At 37.8% G+C, this 23062-nt stretch overlaps 1 protein-coding gene across 1 annotated transcript in view; it reads left to right on the top strand.

Moving 5' to 3' along the window:
- NPAT (nuclear protein, coactivator of histone transcription) overlaps positions 1-23062 on the top strand; it is a 56800-nt gene that overhangs the window by 1651 nt on the left and 32087 nt on the right. Inside the window, exon 2 of the mRNA XM_016218208.2 lies at positions 19640-19758. Within this exon, the coding sequence (XP_016073694.2) occupies positions 19640-19758 (119 nt within the window). The remainder of the gene's footprint in view (positions 1-19639; positions 19759-23062) is intronic.

A 23062-nucleotide genomic window follows, 5' to 3' on the forward strand; every position in this document is an offset into this window, starting at 1 on the left:
CGTTCCCTGTAGGGCAAAATCACTCTTCAGTTAAGAACCACTGGTCTTACAAAAACAATTTGATTTTCTAACTGGAACAGTTCACACCAACTTGTCTTTATTCTTCACAAACCAGCTGTTCTGCTTGACTTCCTACTTTTTTCCAATGGATAAAAACTCCAGTCATTGTTTCTTATCCTAAACTAGTTGTCGTTCACATTCCCTTTCGATTGCCACCTATTCTAGCAATATGCCTCCCATTCTCTTCTGGACTTTTGTTATTGCTTCGCAGATAGTCTTGCAGTTCATCATTTTTACTGTTACAAAACAAAATCTCACTAAAGCATAGGCACTACACCTCCTATTCTTAAAGTTGAAACAATTATGAACTTAAATTTCAAGTTGTGCCAAAGAATACATAATAAATCTCCCCACTCTCACTGTGCTTGCTTTTTTTCATTTAGCATTATATATCTTGAAGCTCACATCAGCATGTAAAGATCTGCAATTACAAAACTTAGTAGCTTGAAGTATTTACATTTTTATTATTCACTCATGATTCTTTTGTCAGTACTCCTTCCCCATCTTCAGCCCCTCTCTTATTGTTGGTCGCTTTTCTTCATAATGTTCTTTCAGCAAATCTTTGGGTGCCTGGTATGTTCCAGACTGCCAAATGCTAAGGAGAGAGAGAGGTAAGTTCGCTGCCTTAGCATTCACATAATTAGGATTTTTGCCCTTACACATACACACACACTAAACACTTTCCTGTCCCCACCTCACATTCTATCTAATGCTCTGTCACACTTCCACAAGTCAAATTTATTCAGAGAACAATAAATTTGATTTAGTTGCTCTACTTTCTCACCTACCATTCGTTCTTCAACATACGGCACTGACTTTTGTACCTCGCTGCTCCATTTAAACAGCCCTTGCTACTCAGCTACAGCCAGCTGTTTCCTTGCTGGAAATTCTTTAAATATTGTACAAGCCAAAATATATCAAAATGTTGTTTATTGCTCTGGATCATCAGTTTGGTTTTTATAAGCATGTCATACAAAGTGCTCTCTGGAACTGATCCTGCTTCATCTCAACATCTGCCCTGTGCTCCAGACATACCAAACTATTTGCAGTTTCTCCAAATTTTCGTATGTGTTCTGTTCCCTCTGCCTGCAGTGTTTTTCTCCCTGTCTTCCTAGTACTCTTAACATTCATGGTTCAGGTCAAATGTGTAACCTCTGAAACCTCTTCCAACAGGTATAGTTAGTACTTAAATATTCCCACAGCATTGTATATTACCTCTTGTTATACCCTTACCATGTTTTATTGTAGCTGTATGTTTGCTTTCCTTTTTTTCTTAGAAAACATGCAAAATTTAACCATTTTAGTGATTTTCAAGTGTACAGTTCTGTGGCATTATTTAGATTCACATTGTTCTGTAACCATCACCATTATCCCCCTCTAGAATTTTTTCTAGAAACTTACCTTTTTGTCATATTCAGTATTTTTAATCTGGGATTAATGGATGGGCTTCAGGTGTTCTGGGATCCCCCAAAACTATCTTTAAAGGCTTATATGCAGGTGGGCTGTTTTATTGGTGAAGTGTCCAGAACTTTTAGATTCCTAAATAGGTTTGTTCCTTTCTTATGAGTCATTTAGGAAAATTGAAACCAATCTGAGTATTTAACGTGGAGGGATTTAATGAGGGAATTGGTTACACTGGTGATAGAAAAGCTAAGAAGAGCAGCTTAAGTGAGCCAACTCAGAGGGTAACAACAGCTGAAAGCCGCTAAGATAGTCAGGACAAGGAGAGATGAGGGAACCCAGAGGCTAGGTTCACTATGTGGAAGATGGAAGGTACACTTGTCTGGTGAGGGAGTAATAATAGTCATAGAGGAGATTCTGCCAAGGCAGAGGGAGTGGGAGAAAAAATGTGTGGCTTCTTTCAACAGCCCATCAATCTTATACTGGTGCTTCGCATTTATTGAACCCAGTCAGAAGCCAGCTGACATGGAGCCTAGGAAACATTGCCTTTGTGGGGTCAGGTTTCCTACCATGTAGTGCAGAGCAGGAGAAAGGGGAAGAATAGATTCAGAGGCAAACAGAATCAGGACTGGCACACCTCCCCAAAAGGTCGAGCCACTGTTCCTCTTCAACTTTATGTCACCAAGACATAGATATTCAGTAGGTATTTACAAAAGTATAGCTGTGATCGTGACATTCACCTTTATCTACTAAGTAATGCCTGTCATTTATTCAGTTTCTGTTTATTCATAGTTACTTATTATAATAATGTCATTGCTGACATTTACAACTTTTTATGATCCTTATTCATTCTGTCTTTTCAGTTGTATCACCACCTTTTCTCTGTTACATACATTGTGCTTCGTGCAAACTAGAGAGAGAGAGAAACATCCATATGAGCAAAACATTGATTGGCTGCCTCCTACATGCCCCCTACTGGGGATAAAGCCTACAACCCAGGCATGTGCCCTGACCAGAAATCGAATCAGCAACCCTTTGGTGCACAAGATGTTGCCCAACCAACTGAGCCACACTAGCAGGGCAGGCACCTCTCTTTTTTATCTTTCCCTCTCTATAAATAGGAAGAGAGACCAGGCGGCATCCCAGTTCCTAAAATTTGAATACACTTGATGTAGTTAGAATGTTATCTTTCCTTTTCCTTTTCAGTTATGTTTCCCCTTCAGTCTGTTTGGTTGCTTATTACTACTTCAACTGAAAAGTAGTCAGAGGACAGTGTTTTATACTTTCTTACTGCATTTACACAAGAGATAGTTATTCTAAAGTTACCTTTTGAAATGAGAAACAATAATTAATAACTAATTTCAATTAAGTAATTATTTGTATTGTAATAAGAGATAATTGGTCCAGTTTGTATTTTCACTGTGACATTTGAGATTTAGAATAATTTATACCTAAAACTCTCGCTATTATAATTGACAATTGCTTACAATCAGGTACTTAAGATGATAAATAAGCTTTTTGTAGGCAACTGGTTAACTATATGTGTGTGTGTATCTATATATATATATAGATAGATACACACACACATGTAAATAAGTGTATATAATGACAAATGAACATGAATGTAGTCAACTATTTACCACATTATTTTAGAACTCCTGGGACAAAAGTAAAGCAAAATACATCAAGTCTGATCTAAAATGGGAACTCTAGATTGCCCAAAGTGGGGCATGAACACTTGTTATAGAAGTAATCTAGCTTTTTAACAGCTTTTTCTCACGTGTATACTATACAAAAGTATAATGTCTTATGACAAACCATAAACTGTATGATCTGTCATGATTCCTTTCCCAGCGTATGCTAGCACAAATGACCATATTTTCTGAGAAAGGTAAACTGTATATCACTGCATCCCACCCGGGACAGTGTTCTCAACCTTTATTTCATTATCATACCCTTAAGGAATATTTTTAGACTTTTTTCTAATTGCCCCTCCCACATGAAATTTTAATGTCACAAATATACTACTTATATATTGTATGCATATCTCTAAATAAGTATTAAAGAGTGATATTTTTGTTTCACTGTTCACAGTTTTCAACACCTTGGGGCTATGTCATTCCTTTTGAGAATTCTTGGTCTAGAGAAAATCAAATCTGCTTTAAGGAATTAGATTTCTTACCACCACCTGTTAGAAGTTCCAAGTGGTTATTCAAAGACCTGCTGAACTAAAGCAATTATTCCTAAAGTCCATTCTAACTTTAAAATTATAAGGTCCTACTCTTTTTACCTGAAACTTTGGACTTTGGAAACTCTCCACCATGGAAAGAAACTGTTTACTTGGGGATTTTGATTTAAATCTTGAAGCACATAAAGAAAAACTTCACCTGCCCTGATTCCAGGGTGACTCTAATGGTTTATACACATTTTAAATTTCTATATTCATGAAACCCTACTAGCATCTGACTTATTCCAAATAATGTAACTGTCAGAAAGCCAACTATCTTAAAAATGATTTATTTTCAGCTGGCTATAGTTTTATAGGGTTTTATACTGAGTTGCTTATTTGTGAAAAAAAAGAAGGAAAATAGCAGTTTATCTTTGATCCATCTAATTTCACATCTGAGGTGATGGGGGGATATTGAAGTAGTAGTATGTGAGATAGAAAAGGTTTCTTCTGGTTTCTAAATGCTTTCCCATATTCTGAAGGACAAAGTCTTTGGTGGTTCATTTATATGTTTGTTTTTCCCTATAGCATTCATTAGTTAACAAGAGGTTGGAAAACTGATTCATTAACTATAGGTAGAAAATGGTGAGTTGGTTCCTACATCTCAGCTAGGGCATTTCCTAAAATGGGGTGACAATTTCTTTTTTATAACCTTCATATATAATCACTTCGTAGGCCTGCTCATTAGGTTTTTTAATTGTAGGGCCTGGTTAGTTAAAGATAGAGTTTCAGGTGAAAAGAATAGGACCTTATAATTTTAAAGTTAGAATGGACCTTAAGAATCGTTGCTTTAGTTCAGCAAACTAGGTCTTCGAATAACTCGTTTCGTTCAGTGTTTTTTCATTATAACATTGATGGGATTCCAAATCATTAACTCTTGTTTATATCAGTTAGCCTATGGTAAAATTAGTTTTATTATACATTCTTTTGCTTAAATCACAGAACCTGTCAATTTGCTTAAAGTCGCAGAACCTATTGACTATGTTAAATGAGGATTTACTGTAGCTAAATACTTATTGACTATTACACCAGCACTGAAATAAGCATACTACAAAGGCAAATATAAATGAATCTAATATCTGGTCATAGGAGTATGGCACATAATGAGAGGATTGAAAAAAAAATTCTCTGAGGAAGTGATAATTACACTAGACCTGAAGGATGAGTAGAAATTAGCTACACTAAGAAAAAATAAAACTGCTCAAGCAAATAAAATCATTCGTTTATTTGCAGAACTGAAAGACCATTTGGGCTAGGAGAGATGGAATAATAAGACATAAAGCTAAAAAAGGAAATGACTATGCAAAACAAGTAGAACCTCATGGCATGTTAAGTTAGGATTATATTTTTTCATTGAGATATAATTCACATACTACAAAGTGTAAAATGTAGTTGTTTTTAGTATATTCACATTCTTTTGCATCCATCACCACTATCTTAATTCCAGAACATTTCCATCACCCCGAAAGAAACCCCTTGCTGGTTAACCGACACAATTTTCCCTTTCCCCCATCCTCTGGCAACCACTTATCTACTTTCTGCCTCAGAATTTGCCTATTCTGGACATTTATGTAAATGGGATTATGTGGACTTTTGTGTCTGACTTCTTGAACTTAACATAATATTTTCAAGATTTACCCATGTTGTAACACATATATGTACTTAATTCCTTTTTATGCCTGAATAATGTTCCATTATATGGATATATCACATTTTGTTTTTCCATTCACTAATGGACATTTGCATTGTTTCAACTTTTTGGCCATTATGAAAAATGCTGCTGTGAACATTCATGTACAAGTTTTGTTTGGATGTATGGTTTTAATGCTCTTGGATACATTTCTAAGAGGACTTGTTTGGTCATATGCTAATTCTATGTTTCATATTTTTAAGAACTTACCAAGTGGTTTTTCAAAGTGGTTGTACTGTTTTTATCATCCCACTATATATGAGGTTTCCAGATTCTCCACATTTTTGCAATACAAACAATCCCTAACTTTCAATGGTTTAATTTATTATTTTTACACTTTATGATGATGCAAAAGCAATACACATTTAGTAAAAACTCTACTTTGAATTTTGATCTTTTTTCTGACTTGCAGTATGCCTTACAATACTCTCCTGTGATGCTGTGCAGCAGCAGTGAACTGTAGGTCCCAGTCAACAGCATGATCACCAGGGTAAACAACCAATAAGTCTACAGTGTACTCTATTGCCAGCTTTTTTTGGATATTGTATTTTCTGTTTCAGTATTCCATAATGTCTGTGAAACACCCATCTATATTTCCAGCTTCTGGTGAGAAGAAGGGAAGGCAATTACTCTTGAGAAGAAACTCAAGAGTAATTGCCCAACTGTAGGCTAATGTAAGTATTTTGAGCATGTTTGAGGTACACTGAGCTGACCAAGATGTTTTGTAGATGAAGTGTATTTAATGCATTTTAAACTTACGGCATTTTCAACTTAATATGGATTTATCGGGACATAACCTCTTCATAAGTCAAGGAGCACCTGTACTTACTACTGTCTGTCTTTTAATTTTAGCTATCCTAGTGAGTACGAATTAGTTGTATTTCACTGTGGTTTTGATTTTACGTTTTTCTAATTACAGATGAGTTGAGCCTCTTTTCATGTTTTTATAAGTAGTCTGTATACCTTCTTTGGAGAAAGGTCTATTCAAATCTTTCGTCCATTTTTTATTATTGTCTTGTAAGGGTTCTTTATATATCCTGGATTCTAGACTCAGATATATGATTTGCAAGTATTTTCTTCCATTTTGTTTGCTATTTGTATTTTTACTTTCTTGTTAGTATCCTTGCAAGCACAAAAGTTTTTAATTTTCTATTTTTGCCTAGGTTGCTTGTTCTTTAGATGTCATATCAAAGAAACCATTGTCTAATCCGAGGTCAAAAACAAAGATTTATACCTATGTTTTTTCTAACAGTTTTATAGGTTTAGCTCTTACATTCATTTTTGTGAGGTAAAGGTCCAATTTCATTCTATTGCTTGTAGCTGTCCGGTAGCCCACCATGTGTTAAAAAGACTGTTGTTTTCACCCATTGGTAATCTTTGAAAATCAATTGACCATAAATATCTGGGCTGTTAGTACTCTTCCATTGATCTGTAATACATTGCCTTAATTACTTTAGCTGTGTATGTTCTGGGATGTGTGAGTATGACTCCAACTTTTTTATTTTCAAGATACTGTCTTTCCATGTATATTTTAGGATCAGTTTGTTCATTTCTGCATAAAAGGTAGATTTTGATAGGGATTGTGTTGATAGTGTATTGACATCTTAACAGTATTAACTTTTATGATTATGAACGATATCTTTCCATGTATTTAGTCTTTAATATTTTTCAGTGATGTTTCCTACTTTTTAATACAGTCTTAAACTTTTATTAAACTTATTTCTAAGTTTTTTGGGTGTTTTTTTGGTTTGTTTGGCGCTATTGTAAATGGAATTGTATTCTTAATTCCATTTTTGTATTGTTTGTTGCAAGTGTATAGAAATAAAAATCATATTTGTATATTCATCTTCTGTCCAGCAGCTTTACTCATATCACAAAGTGTATGTATGGATTCCTTAAAACTTTTTATATAGAACATCACGTCATCTGCAAATAGAAAAATTTAACTCTTCTAGCCTGGATGCTTTTTATTTCATTTTCTTTCCTAATTGCCTGGGCTAGAACTTTCAGTACATTGTTGCATAGAAGTCGCAAGAGTAGACATCCTTGTCTTGTTCTTGATCCTAGGGGAAAGGTATGAGTTTTTCACCATTGAGTATGTTGTTGTTGTGGGATTTTCATAGATACCTTTACTCTTAGTGTTTTTAATCATGAAAGGGTGTTGCAGTTTGTCAAATGGTTTTTCTGCATCTGTTGAGGTGATATTTTCCCCCTTTGTTTATATTATAGTACATTACATTGATTTCTTTTTGTTTTATTGAACCAACCTTGTGTTTTGGGCACAATCTCAAGTAGTCATGGTGTATAATGATTTTTAAATGTCACTGGATTTAGCTGGAGTTCCATTCAACATGTCAACGTAGGTAAGCACAGTACATGGAACTTCCCACAACCACATCAAAATTACAGCTAAATTACAAAACAAACATTGTGCATAACCACTTATAATCTAGCTGAACAGAAGTCCTAAAACTAAGGCTATAAAGAAGATAGGAGGGGCAGAAATGTAGAACAGGCTGGTCTCACACACACATGTGGCTGTTAAAAATCTGAAAGAATATCTCAGCTGTGGAGTCTCCCCTAAGGAGTGAGGGGTTCCAGCCCCACATCAGAACCCCAAGCTGAGGGTTCCAGTGTTAGGAAGAGAATTGCCCTTCACTTCTAGCTTTAAAAACCAGTGGGGATTGTGGCTGAGTGAGACAGGAGGGCTGCTGGAGTCCCAAGCATTCCTCTTAAAGGGCCCTTGCATAGACTTACTTGGACTCACTTGCTCTGAGCTCCGGCACTGGGGCCGCTTTTTCAGAAGGGACCAGGGACATGCAGGAAGAAACTGAATAGTCTGGCTTCAGGGCCAACACTGGAAGAGCAGTTTTCTCCCAGACAAAAGTGTTGGCAAAGGCCATTGTTCCTTTGCTGAGCCCTTCCCCAAGGAGCCTGCAGGCAGGTGCCATATTTGAGTCTTCATCAACCTGGTGAACACTGTTTGCCTGTCCATAGTGATTCCCTGACACCCTTCCCTGAACAAATTGTGGCCCCTCCCAAGTGGTTTCCAGTGGTTTTTGCATACGAATGGCCCCTCTTGCTTCATGCTTTGGACTTTCCTAAAACCTCGCAAGAAGCATCTAGCCTCCGTGTACCCCATACCTCTTGCTAAGTGGCCCCAGGCCTGGCACTAGTAGCAGCTGGCCTTGGTTGGCATCTTGGCCTCTCCTGGGCACCTCCAAGTCCAGCATAAGTAGCAACCATCTGCAGGTTGCTCTGTGGCTTCATGTAGGGCACAGGCTGTGACTGACCTTGCACTTCCCAGGAGGCCCCAGAGCCAGTGCACCCAGTGGACAGCTGCAGACCATGCCAGATTACCACCCTACTAGCTCCATGAGTTGCACATAAGGGGTGGACTCGGTGGTACTAAATCCCACTGGAGCAAGTTGTGTTCCATAGAGTCAGCCCATGAACAGCTGATCCTCTGCTGTATTTGCAGCTGGTACTCATAGCCGATTTGCCTGGTGGTCATTCCCACCCATTGGCATTCTAACAGCAATCAAGGCTCAACTACAACAGGACAGTGCATACGCCCCACACAGGAGTGCACTTGGAGCACCAAGCTTGGATGACTAGGGAGGCTATGCCACTGAACCCTAAAGGACACCTACTGTATCAGGCCACTCTACCAAGTCTGGGAAATGTAGCGGCTCTACCTAATGCAGTGGTGCCTCAGTTTTCAAATGTAATCCATTCCAGAAGACTGTTGGAATTCTGAAACATTCAAAAACCAAGGGATCAACAGCTGACAGCTAGGCCTCAGGATCTTGCACTCAGTGGAAGCCATGTGGCATGTTCAACTTCAAAGGCATGTTTGAAAATCGAAGCAGTGACTTCTGGGTTTATGGCATTCATAAACCAAAATGTTTGTCAGTTTAGACGTTCAGAAACCAAGGTACCAGTGTACATAGAAACAAGCATAGGGAAGCTGCCAAAATAAGACAAAGAACAGGTCCCAAATGAAAAGGAGAAATATCCAGAAAAAGAACTAAATGAAATGGAGGGAAGCAAACTACTAGAAACAGAATTCAAAAAAATGTTTACAAAGCTGCTCAAGAAACTCAGAAGTTCAACTGTATGAAAAAGGACACGGAAAACATAAAGAAGAGCCAGTCAGAAATGAAGGATTCATTAACTGAAGTTAAGAGTCAGTTACAGAGAATCAACATTAGAGTAGATGAAGCTGAGAATCAAGTCAGTGATTTTGAATATAAGAAAGCAAAAACACCCAATCTGAACAGCAAGAAAAAAAAGAGAATCCCACAAAATAAGATTAAAGTAAGGAGCTTCTGGGACAATGTCAAGCATAACAACAATCACATAATGGAGATGCCAAAAGAAGAGCACAAGAAATTAAAAACCTATTTGAAAATATAGTGATGGGAAACTTTTCTAACCTATTTAACAAAATAAACATGCAAGTCCAGGAAGAACAAAGTGTCCCAAACAAGATGAACCCAAAGAAGCCCACACCAAAACACATAATTAATACAGAAAAGTTTAAAAACAAAGAGCCCGGCTGGGCGTGGCTCAGTGGTTGAGCGTTGACCGAGGATCCAGGCGATCGGAGTTCAATTCCCTGTCAGGGCACATGCCCGGGTTGCGGGCTCAATCCCCAGTTAGGGGCATGCAGGAGGCAGCCAATCAGTGACTCATCATTGATGTTTCTCTCTCCCTCTCCTTTCCTCTCTGAAATCAATAAACATATATTTTAAAAAATAAGTAAAATAAAAAAGACTCTTAAAGGCAGCAAGAGAAAAGCAGTTATCTACAAGGAAGCTCCACTGAGACTTTCAACTGATTTCTCAGTAGTAACTTTGCAGGCCAGAAGTGATTGGCAAGAAATATTCAATGTGATGAAAAGTAAGGACCAAGATTATGCTACCCAGCAAAGCAATCACTTAGAATCAAAAGACATGTAAAGAGCTTCCCAGACAAGAAAAAGCTAAAGGTGTTCATCACCACCAAACCAGTATTACAAGAAATGTTAGAGGTTTTCTTTAAAAATAAGAAGGAAGCCCTGACCAGTTTTGTTCAGTGGTTAAGAGCGTCAGCCTATGGACCAAAGCGCTGGTTCAATCCCCCATGCTGATTGGGCACATGTGGGAGGCAACCAATTGATGTATCTCTAGTGTTGGTGTTGCTCTCCCCCTCTCTACCCTTCCTCCCTCCCTTCCACTCTTAAAAAAAACAATCAACAGAAAGAATATCCTTGGGTGCAGATAAAAAAGAAGGGGAAAAGATTTAAAATATGAATAATAAACAGCCATAAAAAAGTATGAAATCTAAACCATTTGCGACAGCAGGAATGGACCTAAAGGGTGTTATGCTGAGTGAAATAAGGCAGTCCGAGAAAGAGAAATACCATAGGATTTCACTTATACATGGAATCTAAAGAACAATATAAACAGACAAAACATAAACAAACTGTTACAGAGAACAGACTGATGGTTGCTAGATGGGAGGGGTGCCAGTGGACTGGGTGAAAAAGGTGAAGGGATTGAAAAGTGCTGATCATAGTTATAAAGTAGTCATTGGGGTGTAAACCACAGAATAGGAAATACAGTCAGTATTGTAATAACTATGTCTGGTGCCAGTTGAGTACTGGAAATATCAGGGGGAACACTTTGTTCCTGTGCTGTACACCTGAAACTAGTACAAGATGATATTAAATGTAAAAAATAAGTAATTAAAACGTTGCTGGGTACAGTTTGCTAGTATTTTGTTGAGAATTATTAAATATACTTTTTCATAAATGATATGGTGTGTTATTTTCTTGTGATGTCTTTGTCTGGTTTTAGTATCAGGTTGTTGGGGTTTTTTTTAAGACATTGTCAAAGATTGGTGGTGATTCTTTTAGTGTTTAGTATTCACCAATGAGGCCAATTGATCCTAGGCCTCTCATTTTGAAAAGTTTCCTTATTATAGTTTTATCTATTCTTTTATCTCTGTTCAGATTTTCTATTTCTTCTTGACTCAGTTTAGCTAGTTTGTGTATTTCTAGGAATTATGTACTTGACCTAGGCTCACTAAGTTATTGACATATAACTGTTCATAGTATTCCTTTAAAATCTGATTTATTTCTGTAAGGTTAATAGCATTGTCTCTTCTTTCATTTCCGGATTTTAGTAATATAAGTCTTCTCTTTATTTCCTTGGTCAGTCTAAATATTTGTCTTTTTTATTAATCTTTACAGAGAACTAACTTTTAATTTCATTGATTTTTCTCATTTTTATTCTCTATTTCATTTTTTCTCTCTAATAATAATAATTATTATTTCCCTCTGCTTCTTTGGGTTTAGTATATTGTTGTACTAGTTTCTTAAAATGAAAATATGTTATTGATTAGAGATGTTTTCATCCTTTTAAATCCAAGCATTTACAACTGTAAATATACCACTAAGCAGTGCTTTATTTATTTATTTTTTTAAATTTATCTTTATTGTTGAGAGTATTACAGGTGTCCCATCCCCCCCCCAATTGACCCCCTCCACTTCTTTCCCACCCCCTCCCCAGGCCTTCACCCCATTGTTGACTGTGTCCATGTGTTAATGCATGTATGCAGATAACTTCTTTGGTTACTCTCTTCCCACCCTTCACCCCCTTCCCTCTTTCCTCTGAGATATGATCGTCTGTTGCATGCATCAGTGTCTCTGGATATATTTAGTTCATCAGATTCTTTTGTTAATTAGCTTCTTCTTAAAGAAGACCCTTCAACTTTTCCTGTAGTACCGGTCTGGTGGTGATGAACTCCTTTAGCTTTTCCTTATCTGTGAAGCTTTTTATCTGACCTTCAATTCTAAATGATAACTTTGCTGGGTAGAGCAATCTTGGTTGTAGTTCCATGTTTTTCATCACTTTGAATATTTCTTGCCACTCCCTTCTGGCCTGCAAGGTTTCTGTTGAGAAATCAGCTGACAGTCGTATGGGTGCTCCCTTGTAGGTAACTAACTGCTTTTCTCTTGCTGCTTATAAGATTCTCTCTTTGTCTTTAACCTTTGGCATTTTGATTATGATGTGTCTTGGTGTGGGCCTCTTTGGGTTCCTCTTGTTTGGGACCCTCTGTGCTTCCTGGACTTGTAAGTATATTTCTTTCCCCAGGTAGGGGAAGTTTTCTGTCGTCGTTTTTTCAAATAGGTTTTCAATTTCTTGCTTTCTTTCTTCCCCTTCTGGCATCCCAATAATATGAATTTTGAGCCTCTCGAAGTTGTCCCAGAAGCTCCTTATACTATCTTCATATTTCTGGATTCTTCTTTCTTTTTGCTCTTCTGGTTGGGTGTTTTTTGTTTCCTCATGTTCCAAATTGCTGATTGGATTCTCAATGGCCTCTACTCTACTGTTGATCCCCTGTAAATTGTTCTTCATTTCAGTTCGTGTAGCCTTCATTTCAAATTGGTACTTTATTATGTTATCGATTTTCTCAGTTATTTCCCTAATAGTCTGCTTAAACATCCTTGTAAACAAAATTCTGAACTCTCTGTTAGCTTGCTTGGATCTATTTCATTTAGTTCCTCTTCTAGAGATTTCTTCTGTTCTTTCCTTTGTGACATGTTACTTTGCATCCACATTTTGGCTGCTTCCAGGTGTTTCTTTCTGTGTATTAGGTAGAGCTGCTATGTCTCCTGGAATTTGTAGAGTGGCTTGGTGTAGTAGGTATTCTGTAGGGTCCAGTGTCTCAGCCTCCCCAGTCACCTGAGCTGGGCCTTCTAGATACTCCCCTGTGTGGGCTGTGTGTACTGTCCTGTTGTAGTTGATTGAGCCTTGGTTGCTGTTGGTGTCACTGGGAGGAATTGATCCCCCGGCCAGTCAGCTGTGAGGACCAGCTGCAACTACAGCCAAAGAGCTGCTGAGCTGGAGACACCCCTATGGAGCAGGATTTACTTCAGTGGAGCTTTGGTGTTCACCAAGTGCGCCCCTTGAGTGTGTCACTCGTGGATGTGGTAGGGTTGTGATCCAGCGTGGTGGAGTCTAACCACCAGATGCACTGTCTCTGGGACTTCCCTGGAGGTGCAAAGTCAGCCTCTGTCAGTGCCTTGCCCAGGGCCACCCGGCATGAGCTACACAGCAAACCGTAGATGGCTGCTACTTGTGCTGGGCTTGGAGGTGCCCAGGAAAGGCCACTCTATGAGCCAATGCGGGCTGCTTTTAGTGCCAGGCCTGGGGCCACTTATCAAGTCGTATGGGGCCCGCTGCTACTTGAGAGATTTTAGGAAAGTCCTAAGCATGAGGCTGGAGAGGCCACTTGCACAGAAAAGCCCCTGGAAATGGCTTGGATAATCCTGCAGGTAGGGAGGGGCGGGGCCAAAGGTGTGAGTCAGATGCTGGTGATTCAAATATGGCGCCTGCCTGCTGGATTTGTACAGGGAGGACTCGCCAAAGGAGCAGTGGCCTCTGCCAGCTCCTCTGTCAGGGAGGAAGCTGCCCCTCCACCTCTTGCCCTGACTTCAGGCAGGTTAGTTCCTCCCCAAGTGTCCCAGGTCTTTTCAAGCTGCTGCCCGGCGCTGGGCTCAGAGGGAGCGCGTCGGAGTGAGTCCATGCGCGGGCCCTTTAACAGGAGAGCCTGGGACTCCCGCAGCCTCCACAACCCTTAGGGACAGTCCCCTCTGGTTTTCACAGCCCGAACTTGTGGGGACTTCTCTTCCCAGCCCTGAAGCCCTGTGCTGGGGGCCTGCTGTGGGGCTGGGACTCCTCACTCCTCCGGGAAACCTCTGCCCCAAGATTCCCTCCCAGGTTTACCCTGCGGCCGCTTCTCCGTGATTCAGCCCTGATCCGCCAGTGTCTGTGCCCCTCCTACCGCTCTCAGTGCTTCTTCAGGTCCCTGGTTGTAGGGCTTCTGATCAGCCAGATTTCAGGAGGTTCTGAGTGATGGTGGTTCTGTATTTTAATTGTAATGTTGATGTCGTTGCGGAGGCAGCGGGTGCAGCTGCTGCCTACAAGCCATCTTGTTTCTCTCTAAGCAGTGCTTTAGCTGCAACCCATACATTTTGGTTTGGTATGATGTGTTTTTGTTTTCATTAATCTCAAAACTTTTTCCATTTTCCTTGTGATTTAATTTTCTACCCTTTGGTTATGTTGTAAAGTGTTGTTTAATTTCCACATATTTGTGAATTTCCTATATTTCTTTTTTGTTTGTTTGTTTTAAATATATCTTTATTGATTTCAGAGAAAGGAAAGGAGAGGGGGAGAGAGAAACATCAATGATGAGAGTCATTGATTGAGCCCACAGCCCGGGCCTGTGCTCTTACCGGGAATCGAACCCCAATTGCCTGGATCCTAGGTCCACGCCCAACCGCTGAGCCACGCCCAGCCGGGCCCTATATTTCTTGTTAATTATTTCTAATTGCATTTCAGTGTGGTTAGAGAGTATACTCTGTATGATTTCTATCTTTTAAAATTTTTTAGACTTTTGTGTCCTAGGAATTGTTTATCCTACAAATTGTTTATATGCATTTAAGAAGAATGTGTATTATTCTGTTGGGTCAAGTATATCATAGATTTGTTAGGTCTAGCTGGTTTGTATTTCTTTCTTGATCTTCTTTCTGGTTACTAGTCAAAGTGGGATATTGAAGTCCGTAACTTTTATTGTTGAATTGTTTAATTTTCTGCTTTAAGGTTTGAGGGCCTCTGTTTTTAAGTGCATATCTGCTTGTAATTCTTTTATTTTTGATTGATTGAACCTTTTATAATTTTGTTTGTCTCTATTAACAGTGTTTTTGTTAATGCCTACTTTGTCTGATATGGTTTAACCTCTCCAGCTCTCATTTGGTTACCACCCAGATGTTATATTTTTTCCATCCTTTTATTTTCAACCTTTTTGTATTTTTTAATCTAACGTGTGTCTATTATCGAGAGCATATAATTGGATTGTTTTATCTGTTCTGCGAATCACTATCTTTTGATCGAGCATTTAATCCATACCATTTAAATTACTACTAAAGTATGCATTTTCTCTACCATCTAGATATTTATAGTCTCTATACCTGAGTCTCTATACTCTATGTTCTGCTATTCCTCTATTACTTTTTTGTACTAAATATTTCCAACTTACCATTTTTATTCATTTTTTTAAATTGAGTTACCTTTACTGTGGTTGCTTAGAGGTTGCAATTAACTTAAAACAATCTTTTCTTGATTAGAACCAACTTAATTTCAGTACTGTTTAAAAACTGCATGATGGAAGGAGACTTGACTTGGGGTGGTGAACACAATACAGTATACAAATTCTGTAGTATAGAATTGTATACCTGAAACCTATATAATTTTATTAACCAATGTCACCCCCAATAAATAAATAAATAACCAATGTCACCCCCAATAAATAAATAAGCAAGCAAATTTTGCTCCTGTATGATGACACTCTCTTCCCCCTACTTTTTGCTATTAGGATCATATAAATTACATCTTTATATATTGCATACCCATTAACCCAGATTTATAATTATTGTTGTATGCAGTTGTTTTTTAAAGCAGAAAGGGGAAAAAAGTTACAGACAGAAAATCATTTTTACTGTTTTGTATTTACCTGTATAGTTGCCTTTACCAGTATTCAATATATTTTTTTTAATGTGAATTTGATTTACTGTCTGATGTGATTTTATTTTAGCCTGAAGGACTAATTCCCTTTAACATTTCTTACACTCCTTTTTTAAAACTTGATTTGAGAGAGAGGGAGAAACAATTTGTTGTTGTACTTATTTGCGCATTCGTTGGTTGATCCTTGTATGTGTCCTGAAGGTGGATTGAACTCACAACCTTTGCATATTGGGACAACTCTAACCAACTGAGCTACCCAGCACTCTTAATATTACTTACAGGGCAAGTCTGTTAGTGTCAAATTCTGTTTTGTTTGGGGTTTTCTTTTGTTTTGAGTTTAATCTGGGAGTATCTTAGTTTCTTTATTTTGAATGAGTTTTGCTAGATACAAAATTCTTGGTTGACTATATTTCTATCAGCATTTCGAATATGTCATCTCACTGCCTCTGGCCTTTGTGGTTTCTAATGAAAGAACAGCTGCTAATCTTATTGAGGATCCCTTGTGTGTGATGAACTACTTCTCTTTCTACTTTCAAGATTCTGTCTTTGTCTTTTGACAGTTTAATTATGATGTGTCTTGGTGTGGATCTCTTTGAGTTATCCTACTTGCAGTTTGTTGAGCTTCCTGTATATGTAGATTAATGTGTTTAATAGAATTTTTTATGTTCTTGGATATTGTTTCTTCAGATATTCTTTCTGCCCTTTTCTGTCTCTCTCTCCTTTAAGGACTTCCATTATGCTTATGTTGGCACATTTGATGTATCTCACAGGTCTCTGAGGCTGTTTGCTTTTCATTGGTCATGTTTGTTTGTTTGTTTCTATATTCCTCATACTGGATGATCTCATTTGCCTGTGTTAAAGTTCACTGATTCTTTCACCTGCCTCCTCAAATCTGCTGTTGAGCCACTTCTAGTGAACTTTTCATTTCAGTTATGCTTTTCACCTCCAGAGTTGCTGGTTGTTTTTTTGTTTTTGTTTTTCTTAAAATTTCTATCTCTTTTATTTCTTTTTAGTGAGACGTTGTTATAATTCCCATTAGGTATTTAAGCCTGATTTTCTTTAGTTCTCCAAACTAATTTTGAATAGCTGATTTAAGTCTAGTGTTCTGGCTGCCTTAGTGATAGTTCCTATTAACTGCTCCCACCTCCTCCCCCACACACACCATAAATGAGCCATATTTTCTTGTTTTTCCACGTCTCATAATTTTTGTTGGCATTTGAACACTTTAAATAATGTGACAATTGTAATCAGTTTTCTCCCTCCCCCATGTTTGTTATTGCTCTTTGTTGTTGTTTTAGCAGTTGCTGTTTGTTAGTTTTCCTGAACTGATTCTGTACTAATGTATATATTTTTTGAGTTTTTATTCTATGATTGGACATTGATTTCCTTAAATTACTGGAGTCCGTACATTTCCCATTGTTTGCCAAGGGGCTTGATGTACTTGGGACATGCTTCAACATTCATCTAAGCAGTTGACAATTCTGCCTCATTATTCACTTGATCGGTCAGAGGTGAGGGTTTAGGGCCTTGTTAGGTCTTTTTCGAATGTGTGCACAGCCCTACACTTGGATGTGACCTAGTATACTGGGACCATGTCAGAGCCTTTCAGAACCCCTTATGGACTTCTCACTCCCCATCTTTTCTTTTTTATGTTTTCTTTAGCTTATTTGTCTCAGCTCTTATTCTGTGTCACAGGCAGCTGCGGTGTTAAGCAATTCCTCCTGATTTTTTTAAGCAAATACCCTCAAGGGGAAGCTTGTTTGCACTGGATGAGCACTGATTCAGTTCAAAGACAAGCTGTGCAAGTTGGGTTTTACAGGGAGTTGTCACACAGGTCAAATAATTACAGTTTTGGGGAATAGAGCTTTGGAAAAAATCCAGCCCCATCTGATTCCTTCACTGACTACTAATCTGTTAGTTTTCACCATGATCACAGGTTTATTTTCAAGTGTATTGCTAAGTTGGAGAAATGAGCATGGGAATAGAGCAAGTTAAAATGCCACAATATTCACTTTACTTACTAATATTTAGCCATTTTAAAAAAATAAATGCTCCCAGATTTTGCAAGATTTTGATTATTTTTGAGAGTTCTGTAAAAATTGATTTTAATAATTGATTTTATGGTTAAGATGATTTTCTGGAGGTCCTCAATCCACAATTCCTACGGAAGCCACTCGGAATTGAGAAGTTTAAACTGAAAGCTATGGGAAGTGATTGAAAGGCTGTACACAGGAGAGTAATTTAACCAGATTTGATCTACAAGTCAAGGCAAGTAGGATGTCTTATAGATGAAGCATCTTGAGTCCTGAAGAATTTAGGTGATTTTCCCCCCTAAGCAACAAGACTTACCCTAACAGAATAGAATAAGAAGCAGGTATCCAGATTTCCTCTCCAGTGTTCTTCTTGTGCTATACTGCTATTTTTCGTGGTTGGTTTAGTTAAACCTTAGCAAGCCTAAGAAACAAAAGAACAAGGATAGGCTGCCAGTCAGGACTAATAAAGTATTCATATGAGTAAAACTATCAAACACTGGTTCATAATATTATTCATAAATGTCAGTATATGTGAATGTTAAAATTCTTGTTGAAATAATTAATGCTTTGATTTCCAAGGGCAGTAAAATAAAGGAGTGCCTTTCTTACCTTTCATGCAAAGTAGTTTTTTGGTTCAATTTTTTTCTTAAACTATTAGGCAAATAAGTGAACTATGCAAGTAAATAGCAACATTGGGAGAATGTAGATTTTTGATAATTCACTAAATTAATTTATACCGTCTAGTGCCCTAGTCAAGATGTTGAAGGTGCTCCTAGGGCCCAGGGACCTTGGGTCCTCAACCCACTGTGGGTTCTTCGCTTCTGGCAGAATAGAATTTAAAAATGAGCCAACAATAAGTTTAAAGTGAAAGTAAGTTTATTAGTGAAACAGTGAGAAAGAGTGGGCGGAATTTGCTTTCTTTACTGAGGTTAATTTAATCCGGGGGTAGGGTATTCACTAAGGAGGAGGAATATTCAGGATCTTCTTGGGAAAGGGGTGGAAATTTCTCACAGGAGCTCCATTGGCCATGCTGTATCGTTATATAGGCTTTCCGTTTCTGATCATGGCCGTGCGAGGTGTGTTATTCAACATGCTGATGTGTTCATTACAATGAGCATATAATGAGGCTAGGGGTTACCATTAGTTGGAATTAGTCGCCATGGTGAATATAGCTGGTCTTCTGCAGGTTTTAAGTCATAAATCCTGTAGGGGTGGTCTTTCTTCTTGACAGTTCCTGTAGCTTTTATTGATTGCAGCTGTTTTACCACATACCATATCTCAAGTATGGTTATGGTGCAGAAGAATAATATTTCTTTATGTTAATTGTTATTTTACTGATTCTCTTGCAGGCTTTGCTGTGCAGTAATTACACTTTATCATACACCTTGTTTTTCTAGTTTATCTAGAGTTTTCCCCATTAAACAGCCGTTTATTTTATGAATTTTACTTTGTGGGAGCACAAACTTGTGTTTCTGAGCTAGGCTGTAGAATCCCAGCACATTCCATCTGCGATTCCGTTTGTGATACGAACCTGCTCTGGGGGGGAGGGGTGTGTGTGTGTGCGCGCCCAGTGTGGGGCTCTAACATTTTTAACTGCAGTTTTATCAAAAGTGCAAAATTTACTAAAATTCCATAATTTTTATTTTTTATTTAGGTTATTTACAACAGGAAAACCTCACTTCTACCTGCCAGACTTTTATTTTGGAAAGTTCACATTTAAAAGAATATGCAGAACACTGTACAGATGAAGGTTTTATCCCAGCCTGCTTACTGGTAAGCGATTTCTTTCTTAAGGGAAATATTTCATTGACCAACATAAGAGACTGTACACACAGTCTTAAAATCATCTCATTAGCAAAATCAAAATTGGCAGAAATTTGATAGTTTGTATTCATGCGTAATTGGAAAGACCCAAAGCATGCCAGCTCTTCTTTTCACATATTTATGCTAAAGATGGTAAGTGAATTACAACTTTGCCTCTGAAAATCAGTTTCAGAATGACACCTTCATTTCTAATTAGCTTCACTACTGCTTGTCTGGGGCTTACAGTGGGAATTGAGTTCTCAAACTTAATTTGTTCTGGAAGGCTGTTTGAGAAGCTATATATTCCGTTTGAAAATGGAATCATTTTTTCCCATTAGAAATAATGTAAATTGAATTAATTTGTTCCAGACCCCCAAATGATTGTTTTAATCTTTCTCATGTACAGTACATGTCTAATATACTGTTTAATCTATAAACAAGCACTTCTTTTCTTAAATTTATCAAACCACCCCCACTAGTCTTAAACGAATCACTTTAAGCACTTGTTCCCAGGGTGCATCATCTTAGCTTTTTCACATATCACTGCCTCTGAAATGCTGCCTAATTGCTTTTTGTTTATCCAGATCAACAACAGTTTTTCTATCTCTTCAGTTGCCTGTGATCTTTGTTTCTTTCACACCCTTAGCAACATTGGCGTTCTTGATGGCCTCTTTATGTTTTAAAATTGTGCTAATCGTCCATTTCTCCAGCAAGAAAAGCAAAAAAATAGCAACACAAAAATATTCACAGCGCAATTTCCTCAGGTGTTAGCAAGGCAAGGTTTAGCTATAAACTGACTCATTGACCCATTCTTTCCTTTGTGGCCTGAGGGACACTTTTTGTCATGCTGATGTATCAGCTTCAAAGGGTTGTCAGGTCTAAAACTGAAGAAGACCTTTTTTCCTTAAACAACTTGGTCGAAAACTGAATTGTTCAAGATGGGAGTTTTTAAAGAACCAAGGTTTGACTGTGCTTGTTTCCTGCCTGTTATGGATTGAATATTTGTACCCCCTTCAAAATTCATATCTTGAAACCCTAACACCTAGCGTTGTGATATTTGGGTATAGGGCTTTTGGGAAGTAATTAGGTCTAGATTAGATCATGAGGTTGGGGCCCTCATGATGAGATTAGTGCCTTTATAAGAAGTGTGAAGGAAAGAGATCTTTCCATGTGCACCCACCAAGGAAAGGCCATGTGAGCACACAGCAAGAAGGGAGATGTCTGCAAACCAGGAAGTTGGTTCTCACCAGGAACCAAATCTCCCATCACCTTGTTCTTAGACTTTTCAGCTTTCAGAACGATGAGAAGTAAATGTTATTTAAGCCACCTGGTCTATGGTATTTTACAGGAGCCCAGCCATTCCTATTTTGTTGCTTATTTCAGACAAATATAAAACAGGTATTTTGATATCTTGTTGTCACCACTTTTTTAAGTACCACTAGATCAGTAGAGCATCATTTGATATAGATTGGATATATTCTGGAACTGCATTATTTGAAATGATATTTTGTCATTTTGTTATGAACATAGCATCTTAGATTCATTTTATCTGTCACAGGCAACATGATTATCCATGGAGGAAACGTAAATCTGCAGAGCTGCTAGAGTTTAGCAAGGTCACAGGATGCGAAATATACAAAAGTTCATCATATTTCTTTATATTCACAATGAACCATTCAAGTTGAATTATTTTTCAGTTACAGTTTACATTCAGTATTGTTTTGTATTCATTTTGGTGTGCAGCATAGTGGTTTGACAATCATATACTTTACAAAGCGTTCCCCCCAATATTTTCAGTAACCACTTGGCACCATACAGTTATTCTAACATTATTGACTATAATCTCTTTACCTTTTTCACCTGGTTCCCCAAACCTCTCCTCTGGCAATCATCAGTCTGTTCTCTGTATCTATGAATGTGTTTTCAGGAAATTGAATTTTTTAAAAATACCATTTAAAATAGAAACAAACATAATATACTTAGGTAATAAATCTAACAAAAGTGTATAGTATCTGTATTCTAAAATCTACATGAAAGAAACCAAAAACTTGATTAAAAGGAGATATATTATGTTCGTGGATTGAAAACCCCAATATTGTAAGTTGTCAAGTCTCCCCGTTTTGATCTATAGATTCATTACAGTCAAAATCTCCACAGCTGCCCTGGCCCTGTTGGAGCATTGTCCCATACACCAAAAGGTGGCAGGTTGGATCCCTGTTGGGGTTTATATGGGAGGCGACCAATTAATGTTTTTCTCTCACATCAATGTTTTTCTCTCTCTCTCTCTCTCCCTCCCTCCCTCACCCCTCTCTTCTACATCTAAGATAAAGATAAATATAAAATAAGATAAAATTTAAAATCTCCACAAGCAGTTTTGTAGATAGCAACAAGCTGAATTCTAAATTTTATATGGAAATTCAAAGAAACAAAAAGGACACATTGGAGGACTCAGATACTTGATATTAAGACTTACTAACAAGCTATAATAGACAAGATTGAGTGGCATTAGTGGAAGGTTAGACACACAGATTTAAAGTATTCCCAAGTGGCCTTTATTTCACAAAATTATTTCCAGTACCACTTTTACTATATAATACTATTTAAATGAACAAAATTGGAAAATTCACAAATTATGTTCTTTAAAAAGTCACTTCTTCTACTTTGAGGCTGTACATTTCAGATAGCATTAGTTCCCAAGCCTTAATCAGTGAATTCTTACCACTCCTTCATTCACCTGAACTTGGACTTTTGCAGTAGGTCAGGTATACATACACCAAAGGAGCTTCTGAATCATGTCACCTCTGCTCTTGTGTGGTTTTCCTCCATTAGTAAATCAATTAGCCAGTCTCTGAAAACCTCACCCTACATGGGATGAAGTCTACTTTTACTACAAAGGATGATGGAATACTAAAACACCCAAGAATTTTAGTTAATAAGGTAAAAGTGAGCAAAACCTCATGAGACCTGTAGTAGTTTTTTATCGCTACTGTGCCAAATTATCACAAACTTCGTGGCTCAAAACATAATTTTATTACCTTACAATTCTATTGGCCAGAAGTCCAACTGTTTTCAGTGGGCTTACCTTCAAAATGAATGTGTCGGCAGGACCGATTCCTTCTGGAGGCTCCAGAGGAGAATGTGATGCCTTGCATTTTCCATCTTCTAGAAGCCACATGCAATCCTTGTCTTATCCTTTCCTCTGTCTTCAAAACCAGTGACACAGCTTGTGGAGTCTTTCTTACAAGTCTATTCAACAATATCGTCTCCTTCTACA

The sequence above is a fragment of the Miniopterus natalensis genome, chromosome 11, assembly GCF_054644295.1.
Source record: "Miniopterus natalensis isolate mMinNat1 chromosome 11, mMinNat1.hap1, whole genome shotgun sequence".
NCBI classification, from domain to species: Eukaryota; Metazoa; Chordata; class Mammalia; order Chiroptera; family Miniopteridae; genus Miniopterus; species Miniopterus natalensis.